We start from the raw sequence: 10,866 nt of genomic DNA, 5'->3' as shown, positions 1-10,866 counted from the left end.
TGCAATTCAGTGTGTTGCTTTGGCTGCAGCTGTAGTTGGATACTCAAGATAAATCCTGCAACATTGCAAAAAGTGAAAATAGACCTGACTTGACCTGTTATATAACTTTGTAATATGCTTCAATCACCTATCTGCCCCTCTTCCCTATATCCCCCCCCCCCCCAACCTCCCACCAGGAAGTGGAGTAAACTCGTTCTTACCTAATGACTGTTGACCCCAGGCTGCTCTGTGGCAGCCATTTTGTGACAATGACATCATCTGCATAGGCACAGCTTCCTGGTTTGGGCTTTCCCATGATGCACTTTGTCTCCTGTGATGTCTAACTGACTCTGTAAAACTGTTAGATGGCTTACATCTTGTTCAGCCAATCAGAGCTGAGCAACCTGAGTCATCTGACAAAGGGAGGCTGGCTTAACAGGGTTTAGACCCGCCTCCCTCTTGATGATGTAATTGTCATAAAATGGCTTCCACAGAACAGACTGGGGTCAACAGTCATTAGGTAAGAATAAGTTTACTTCACTTCGTGGTAAGGGGGAGAAAAGATAGGGAAGGGGGGCAGATAGGTGATTGAAGCATATTACAAAGTTATATACCTTTTGTAAAGTGTTTCAATTACTGGAAAAAAGCTTTTCACTGGAGTACCCCTTGCATCCTAATGCAAACTGACTAGAGGACATATCACAAAGCACCAACAATGTAGCACTAAATAGCTACATGTTAATTTTTCCTGCAACATATTAGAAACATGCTGAGTCTTGCTAGTATTATGTGTACAGTTGTGAAGGCTTGGATCACTGAAGGAGTTAACCAGGAATGCAGTTTATACAGCTTGTGCGCATGGAAACTCCACCCACGTGAAAGCAACTGTTGCTGCTACAAACTCTCATAGAGGGAGTGTTGTATCCCACCCAGCAGATGAAGGAAGCACAACATGGCCACAGAAAGTTCTCCAGTCATCCAGCAAATAGGCCGGAATACGGATGGGAATAGTGTGGAGCTGTGGAACGCCATGTACCACCCTGACCTGGAATTAGCTGCCTCCTGCCTGCTCAGAGATCAGTATGGCAAGAGCTTTCAGTTTGGGGACTTGTACAGAGATGGTAAAGCCCTCATAATATTTGTGCGGGTAAGAGCACAGCTTATAGGAGGTGGGATGTTTATTCAGGGATTAATTCTGATGCCAATAATATTATTATTATTCTTCTTTATTTATAGAGTGCCCTTAATTCCAGAGCGCTATACAATAGATAGGGGGTAACAAACAGAAACAATACAAGATCAAAACAGGTTACATGAAGGCAAATGGCAGACTGGTACATGGGGGAAGAGGACCCTGCCCATGAGGGCTTACAATCTATAAACCATGGTTGAAATCTGAAAGGAATTTTTATTCAAAGTGCTGTCTTTCTCAAGGGTCAGTTTGTTTTACTATGGATCAAACACTGCATTACAATAGGTAGAACTACATGGAATTATGTATTTTATTAAAGGGGTAATCGACTCAAACATAACTTTTGATATGCTGCTGCCCATGGTGAGACTAACAATTTATTCCAGACTTGTTATTATCTATTCAGTCTCCTTCCCTGAGTTCTGAGCTGTTGCTTTTTGCTAAAGACACAAAAATCTGCGTGTGAGCTTTTCTATCTGTCTCCCCCCTCTATTCTGAGACAGCTGATGTAAACATGTCCCTGACTGGCTTTATCTGCAACATTGTAGCTTCTTTGCAATGCTGGGAGGGTTAATCACAGTTAGTTAGTTTATTAGCAACTTTACCTCAGAATAACCCTCCCAGTATTACAAAGTAGCTACCAGGTTGCAGATAAAGCCTGTAAGGGACTTGTTTACATCAGCCATCTCAGAAGAGAGGGGGAGACACAGAGAAAAGCAGCAGAAAGCAGCAGCTCAGAACTGGGGGAAGGAAACTGAATAGATAATACCAAATATGGAATGAATTGTTAGTCTCATCTTGGGCAGCAACATATCAAAAGTTGTTTAAGTGGAATACCCCTTTAAGCTCCCTATGTTGCTAGTAATAATGTATTGGAATAGGTTATGGCAGGATGTAATAACCGCAGCAATGTAGGTAATGTCAGCAGTAAGGATGGTCCGAACCTGCCGAGGTTCGGGTTTGTATGAACCCGAACGCTCAGCATCAGATTCCCCCTGTCTGGCCGCTCCGTGCAGCGGGTGGATACAGCGGGAGGACCGCCTGGAAAACTGGGATACAGCCTATGGCTGTATCCCAGTTTTCCAGGCGGTCCTCCCGCTGTATCCACCCGCTGCACGGAGGTGGAAGACAGCGGGAATCATTGCAGAGAGTTCGGGTTCGTATTCAGACCATCCCTAGTCAGCAGCATTCTTTGGTAAATGGCTCATACAAAATCTTTCTAATACTATTAGTATTTATTGAAGGTGTATGGCTACCTTAAAAGTCCCCAAGCACCTTAGATGTTAAGATACATTTCTCTTTCCTGTCCTCTTTATACACATGAAAGTTAAGGTCCCCATACACCTTAGTCTCATGTCGGGTCCTTTTACATCGTCCGACATGGGCCCCGTATGCATTTATGCGTGCTGTCAGTTTCCAGATCACCAGCAGTGCATACACATAGTGTGTTCCCGCATCCAGCTTTCCTGTCTGGCCCTGCTTCCTGCTGTCAATCATTCTTGAGAAGGCAATGGGCTGAAGAGACAGCAGGATGGGGGAGCTGGAGAAGGGGATGCCGGATCACACAGCACCGCAGAAGGCTTGTATGCACTGCTGGTGAACTGGAAATTGACAGTATGGATATAAGCATATCCGTGCTGCCAGTTTCTCTTTGCTTTTGGCAACACATCCCCTGCTCACACAGGAATATGTGCGGCCGATAGAGATAAATTTTACTGCAATCCAAAAGATCAGCTGTGGATCGGGCGATTTCGCGATTTCCCCTCAGCTGATTGCTGTCATTTTTACATGGGATGATTATCAGCCAAAGGAGTGTTTCTAGCAATGCTCCTGGCCAGTAATCGGTTTGTGTAGAAGGCCCTTTAGGTGTACGGAGCTCTCCCGTAATAGGGGTCGGGCGTGATGTAGAATCAGAGCCAACCCCTTTGTATCAGGACAGATAAGCCACAACCAGAGCTCTCTCACTGTGGTTCACCCCCCCCCTCCTCCCCTAGAGAATACAGGAACATGCTAAATATTCCTGTGTGTGGGGAGGACTGCCCGTTGCAAGCGAGAGAGATATCTAAAGGCTAAACAATTGTTATTGTTATCAGTGTAAGTGTAAGGGGGTTATTTAGCATTTAAAAAACATGGGCACTCTATTTCAGAGGCAACACCACTCTTGTCTCCAGTTCAGATGTGGTTTGCAATAAAGCTCCATTCACTAACAGAATTGTAAAACCCCACCCAAACTGGAGACAAGAGTTGTGCTGTCTCTGGAAGAAAGTGGCCATGTTTTCCTAAAGCTGGATAACCTCTTTAAAAAGCTAAATGTAATGCTGTTAAACAATGAGCCTTGCCTTTAATTTTCTCAATGGACAATTGCCTAGAATTATAGGGGTGGTAAGTAAAAAGGGAAGCCTTTGATTTATCTATCAGGCAGGGCTGGACATGCTGGAGAACACTAAAAGGTTCACAATGCAAACAATCTATGTTCTTATCTGTGCATAACACTATGTAAGCCCCACCCCTACTCCCTGTGTTCTGTCTGGGTCTTTCACTGACGTAACACCCCTAACAACAGGCAGTGGACAGCAATTTGCAGGGAAACAAAACACCTTAGGGCTTTTTCTTGGGGTCATTTTTTTTTTACAAATACATTAGAAATCACATAGCCTGTAAGAAGGAGGGAAGATGTTTGAAAAAGCAGTGGCCCCGTAACAGATTTACCTCCGTCTGTGCCTCCTTCCTCTGCCACACCTTATCTGCCTACTGACCTTTGCATGTGCCTTGGGGTTCTCTTTGCCTTTGTGGTTTGGTTTTGACATGCTACTCCTGGACTTTCTGACCTTGTCTCTGTTTTGTTCCTGACTTCCCGAATATCCCTCATGCTATTATAGCAAGGGATCACCCCTTGTCCTCATCTGGAGTCACCGATGTCCCTCGCTGACTGCAGAGCCTTCACTTCGGAGTCTGTCTCAGGAGTGAGAGCCTGCTCAGCCAATCACTGGCCACAGGGCTGTTCCGTCTCAGTCAGAGATTGGCTGAGCAGGCTGTCACTCTCCAGAAGTGTTGGAAGTGGAGGCTCACCAAAGGAGTCCACCGAGGGAGCATGGAAAGGTAAGGCTAAAAAAAAGGCCAGACAATTCCTTTTATTTGATTTCTTTTGTTATTTTATCACCATTGCTAGCAGTGGGCACATTTTCAGTAATCCAGAAAACCATTTTGTATTTAACAGTTGCTAGAATATTGCAGACTTTGTTTTGTTTTGTTTTTTGTAGAATTTCCTCTGCTATACATGTAAAGAATATGTGGAAGATTTGGCGAAGATTCCAAAAAGCTATCTACAGGTATGAAATAGGAATACAAGGGCAGTAGTGATGATGGCAATAATAACAATGAGGAGGATGAGGATAACAACAGTAATAAAAGTAATGCTGCACTAAGTATTTACTATATTTAATAGAAGTTTACATGGCATTGCATTTAGCCGTATTATTATCACCAAAGAGATGCGTAAACTTTTTTTTGTCTTTCTAACAGAATTTAGGAAAATCTATAAGATCACCTTAGGCAATTGCTTAATAACAGCAAACAGGATTTCAGGCTAATAAGCACATTACTAGGAACCTGATATTGCCTGGCTGTATTATTAGAACCTTACAATAAGTCAATATATCGAGGGAGATTTATCAAACATGGTGTAAAGGGAAACTGGCTCAGTTGCCCCTAGCAACCAATCAGATTCCACCTTACATTTTCCAAAGAGTCTGTGTGAAATGAAAGGTGGAATCTGATTGGTTGCTAGGGGCAACTGAGCCAGTTTCACTTTACACCATGTTTGGTAAATCTCCCCCATCATGTTTATATGATTTAAAATATCCCTAGAAAATAATTTTAAGTTTATTTAAATTCCCAATTTTAGTGCATTACTGTAACTATTATATAAAAACTGAGTTTTTATGCATCTAAATTTTTTTTTATTTTTTTTTGCATTGTCTTAAGGCTGCAGATGTCAGGCTTATTGTTATTGGGCAGTCCTCATATCAACATATACAGGTAAACGTATTTAAAGGGGTTATCCATGATTTGGAAAATGTAGCTGCTTTCTTCTAAAAACAACACCATACCTGTCCTCAGGTTGTGTGTGGTATTACAAACCAGTTCTATTCTCTTCAATGGAACTGAGCCACAATACCACACAAATTGTGGGCAAGAGTGACGCTGTTTCTCTTCAAACTATATATTTTCATTATGAAAAAATAAAGTTACTTTTTTGTCCATGGAATCACTGCATTTATTTTTCTGCAGTAAAATCTGCAAGTAAATCTGCATCATAATCTGTTTAAAAAAAACACAGAGATTTAAAGAGGACCTGTCACCCCCGATGCCGGGGTGACAGGCTTCCGAACCCCTGCTAGAGCCCCTCATACTTACTTGATCGCGCCGGGTCCCGCTTCTTTGGCCGATCCTGGGACGGAGATATCCCCGCAGGAAGCCCGGCGCGTGAACCACTGAGATGAGTCCGACGCTCAGAGAGAATGAATGGAGCGTCGGACTCACCATTCATTCTCTATGAGCGTCGGACTCATCTCAGCGGCGCGATCAAGTAAGTATGAGGGGCTCTAGCTGTTATTTGCTATTAAATGGCGGCAATCCACTTAATTTCAACAGTGTGTGAACGTAGCCTTTCTGTAATTTCAATCCACTCCTGGTTTTGGTTGCAAAATACTGAGCAAAAATACTGTGTGTGAACATAGCCATTCACTGTATCCATGTTTTCCAGGACTCCATAAGGCTGCATCTAACTCCTTCAGCCGCTAGTAATCAAATGTAGAGCGTTCAGTTACATGCTCGAGATTTGCTTCTCTAGTATATATGTTACACTTTTACCTTCATGCATTAAGTGCACCACAATGAGAAGACTGCTTTATTTTGCAAAACACATTTATGCCTTATGTTTTCAATGGACAGAAAACAATGATCTAACTAAAAACCTTTTTTTTTTATTTTTCAGCAATTTCGTTCCTTAACCAAATATGGTCATGAAATATATGTTGATACTAACAGAGATATCTATTGCAAACTGGGCATGAAAAGAGGAGAGTGTTCTAGCTCTTCAGGTAATGACTATATAATCATTTTCTAGGTTGTCTTTCTTTGTACTTCAGCAAGTTTAAAAAACATTTTCTGCCAATAGCTGATTCATTATATAAAAAATAATAGACATGTATACTTACCTCTCCACGCTTCCCCCGGCGTCTTTCTGCCTTGTCTCCTCCTCCCACGCTGACTGCCACAGACACCTTAGAAACGCCTCTACAGTAACAGTCCACTCAGCCAGTCATTGAGCAACACGGGACAACACCGTGGCCAGTGATTTGCTCACTGCAGATATAGGTTTAGAATTGTTAGTAGCAGCTGTGGTCAGCAGGGGATACCGACACAAGGCAGGAAGACACTGGACATTGCCAATGGTGGCCGTGCAGCAATTGGCGTACGATTGAGTCATCCAATAGGCTCTGTAAGCAAGTGCCGATCCAACAGATCTTACCTCGCTCATCAGGCTGTGTAATACAGCCATTTAAGGGGTTATTTGTTGTTTTGATGTTGTTTAGAGGGTCAATAGGGAAGTTTATATCCATTGTATGTTGGTTAATAGGGAAGTATTATGCTGTTTTTAGCAAGAAGCCCCCATGTGAAATCAAACATGATCACTGGAAACATCAAAAGCATGTGGAGAGCAATGAAGAGTCCTGCATTTGATTTTCAAGGGGATCCGGCACAACAAGGTGGAGCATTAATAGTAGGACCAGGTATGTAAGTTTACAATTTTAGGCTGGATTCACACTACGTATATTTCAGTCAGTATTGTGGTCCTCATATTGCAACCAAAACCAGGAGTGGATTAAAAACACAGAAAGGATCTGTCCACACAATGGTGAAATTGAGTGGATGGCCGCCATTTAATGGCAAATATTTGCTGTTATTTTAAAACAACGTCTGTTATATTGAAATAATGGCAGTTATTTACTGTTATATGGCGGCCATCCACTCAGTTTCACCATTGTGTGGACAGATCCTTTCTGTGTTTTTAATCCACTCCTGGTTTTGGTTGCAATACTGACTGAAATATACTGACTGAAATATACGTAGTGTGAACCCAGCCTAAAAGTTTTAAGTTTTTAGTTTTAAGTTTTTAAGTTTAAGTTTTACAATTACAAGTATTTGTTATTTGCTTCAATAAGTACTTGAACCACCACTCAGCAGAAGGCAAATCTATGATAAACTCCATTGACATCTCTGTCCAAGGCACCGCTGGAGATAACAATGGCTAAAGTTGACCCATAGGCGCCTGTCTGAATGGTTTGAACTGAGCACATACACATGCTCTAGAGCAGTGCTTCTCAAACTTTTTCTACTGGAGCCTCACCCAACAGAACAAGGCAATGCCTGGGCCTCACTATCTGTGGTGGAAGTCCATTTAAAAGCTGAAAATAATGCTAGGGCCACCTTTCACCCATCTCCCAAGCTCTATATACCAATAAAGCAAGTACAAAATAAATTAATAATCTTGCTAATATGGAGGCTTTTTCAAACAGTAAAATGACTGTGCAGATCATAGTTACTTTGTGAAAACTGGATCCTCAGCTGGGCCTCACCAACAACTAGGGGGCGCTTCACTGGTGAGGCCCGCCTCACACTTTGAGAAGCACTGTTCTAGAGAGTGTACAACCTGTGGCCTGCATTGCCACTAGTTGCGTCCCACGGCTTACTGGTTTGCAGCAGTGTTTTAGTGATGACAGGTTCTTTAGGCCGGCTGCTTTATGTGAACTATATGACTGTATGATATAGGCAGGAGCCTCTGCCCACAGTCAGCTATCTATGGTCCTTACATAACAAAAACAAGTTCTGAAAAGGACGAGGAGAAGGAGGTGAGTGAATCAAGTAAACGTGAGAAAGTGAGTGTAAGTGTGTCCCTGTCTCAATCTACTAAACTGGAGCTGTAAGACTTGGGTCTATTATACAGAGACTCTAATACTCTTTTCTTTTATTAGTCTAAATTTTATTATTTTGCATATATAACAGAACAAGGCCGCCGGGAAGGCGCAAAGAGACAATTAGACAACGTCAGAGAGCGGAGACGCAAGAACCCTCCCATAACGATGCTGTCTGACACTGAAGCAGGCGGAATTCCACGTCGGAGAGTTCTGCCATGGAATTCCGCCTCAATTGCTTTGTGTGAACATACCCATAGCAAATAATGTCATATAATGTAAATACGAAAAATGGGCTGAATCCAAAAACGGCCAAAGCCCAAACAAGGGGAGAACAAAGAAAAGAGAGCAGAAAAGGAGAGGGACAAGGAGGGAAAAAAAGGGGGGGTGGAGTAGAGATAGGAGAATGCCATTGCTGGCCTACTGAGCTAGAAGATTTTAACTCACAAGTGTCAGTAAATTGATCCCAATGGTACAACGTCAGGAATAAGAGGGCAGAGCGGTCATGAAGTTGTGCCGTAAGATCCTCTATATGCCTAATGTAACACTGGGTATGTTTTACTGGGGTATATTATGCCGAAGCAATAATACTGGGGTACATTATGCTGAAGCAGTAATACTGGGGTACATCATGCTGAAGCAGTAATACTGGGGTACATCATGCTGAAGCAGTAATACTGGGGTCTATTAAATTGGAGCTATAATACTAGGTTCTACTATATCTGAACTCTGTTATACTGGAGATGTAATACTCGGGTTTGCAAAATACTGGGGTCTGTTTTATTGGGGTTTTATATTTATATACTGTATAATGCAGAAAAGCCATAGTTTTCCTGTATTATATTTTAGGCAGCTTAAGTATTATTCCAGCCCTCTGAAGTAGAACAATATGATACTGTTGCTCTCAGACAAAAAAAATTGTAGAGGCTATGAGCATGTGTATAGCTCAGATCACTGATCATTGTTAGAATGAAGTCTATAGATGTTCCTATTTGTATTGCAGGTAACAGAGTCCATTTCCTGCATCGTGACCTGAACAGATATGACCATGCGCCTATTGCTTCCCTGCTTCAATACGCAGGGGTGAAAACAGTCCATTTTGGAGAAAAGCCACAAATCCTAGAAGTATGACGTTATATAGAGGAGTAAGCGCAAGACAATAAGTGATCCAGAAGAGTAAACTATATTTTTGTTATGGATTCCTTCCAAAGCCATTTATATTTATGGAATCACTAGTAAAATGCTTTGATATAAGATGAATAAAGATACATTTTTTTTTACTATGAAGTGTTCTCTTTGGAATAAATATGGTGATTTCCAAGAAGTAACAGAATACATGAGTAAGATGGATGTAGCCTACGCAGGATGGTCAACAGACACACCTCAAAGTCAAGGATAGCAGAAGTGATGGGGCTACATATGTTAGTTGAAATTTTGGTGCATATTAAAAATTTACTTCACTAAATCGCTTAGGCTCCGGCCACACTGCGTTTTTTTGCTGTCCGTTTAACATATACATTTAAAGGAAAAATCGGATGCAAAAACAGATTGTAGAAACGGATGCTGTTGTTTGCTATACTGCGGCATCACTCTTCTATTGACTTACATTGTTTAAAAAAAAAAACTAATGGAAACTGATGTTTAAAAACAAAACTTTACATACAAAAAGACGTGGTTGACAGCATTTTTCTGTATGGTAAAATTAAACGTATTAAGTAGACACAGTGAAATGGATACAAAAACGCAGTGTGAACCTAGCTTTAGCCAGGACTGGAAATATTGGTTGACTGTAAAAAGAAAAAAAAAGCTCACCTGGCTTCTACTTAGAGGTATTCTGCCCAATTTCCTGTATTATAGGAGAAGTCCGGTGGGGGGCAAAAAATCATTATGGGCAGGAGGTGGGGGGAAATTAAAAAAAACAATATGCTCTCCTGTCCCCCTGTCAGCACTGAGACGCATCACTGGGCTTCCGTATCCTGCCGGGTGTCCTCTTCGCCTGGTTTCCAGGTACATCACGATCCGGGTTAAACATCACAGGCAGGTGGGATTTAGCCCGTTAAGCCAATCAGTGACTGCAGTGGTGTCCCACCCTAGTCACCTGCCGTTCCAGTTCAGTTAGTAGTTTGCTCCATGGGGGCACCCGTTAGGAGCACTGCCCGCCCCCAAAGAGCCAATCCAGCCAGTCAGCTCCATTGATTATAATCAGAGGTGCGGGCCAGCCAGGGTGGACTACGGTGCTATGGTGGCAGGCAGTGCTCCTGTGTGCCCCAGTGCTCCAAATGGTCTTACTGGACCATGGAGCAAACTATTCAGTGCACTACTCTACACTACTCAGTGTAAGTGACATACCTTCCTCCTCAACGCCTCCTGTGCTATAGGGAATAATACCAGCAGGTTACATTCGTCTAACAGGATACAGCATAACTAAGAGTGCGCAGGGGTCTGACTGCTGTGGTTCCCAAAAATCTTGAGGAAAGGGACCCTGAAATCCCTGCTATAAGAAACTGTGGGCCTAATTGTGTGCGGACCCCCCACAGATTGGCTGTTTAGGAGACCAGTTAGAGACTAGTTGGAAGTGCACCGTGTGTAGCGCTGGGTGACTGTAGCTCAGGCCCTATTAAAGTGACCCCAGACACTGCTGATCAGACATTGATGGCTTATCCTGAGGATGTATGTACATCTCTGATCATCATTACTGCCAGGTGTCAGCTGCAGACG

The 10,866-nt window shown here is 42.5% G+C and overlaps 1 protein-coding gene across 1 annotated transcript; it reads left to right on the top strand.

Annotated features, from left to right (window-relative positions):
• Positions 1 to 881: 881 nt before the first annotated feature.
• On the top strand, positions 882 to 9,431 carry LOC138787103 (peroxiredoxin-like 2C). The gene is made up of 6 exons (XM_069964239.1): positions 882 to 1,126; positions 4,432 to 4,500; positions 5,156 to 5,209; positions 6,168 to 6,273; positions 6,835 to 6,966; positions 9,152 to 9,431. The coding sequence occupies exons 1-6, from the start codon at positions 932 to 934 to the stop codon at positions 9,277 to 9,279; spliced, it is 684 nt and encodes a 227-aa protein (XP_069820340.1). The 5' UTR covers positions 882 to 931; the 3' UTR covers positions 9,280 to 9,431.
• Positions 9,432 to 10,866: the final 1,435 nt, after the last annotated feature.

Source organism: Dendropsophus ebraccatus, chromosome 3, assembly GCF_027789765.1.
Source record: "Dendropsophus ebraccatus isolate aDenEbr1 chromosome 3, aDenEbr1.pat, whole genome shotgun sequence".
NCBI classification, from domain to species: Eukaryota; Metazoa; Chordata; class Amphibia; order Anura; family Hylidae; genus Dendropsophus; species Dendropsophus ebraccatus.
The sequence above is the reverse complement of the archived record's forward strand: the minus strand, read 5'-3'. Positions and strand labels throughout refer to the sequence as shown.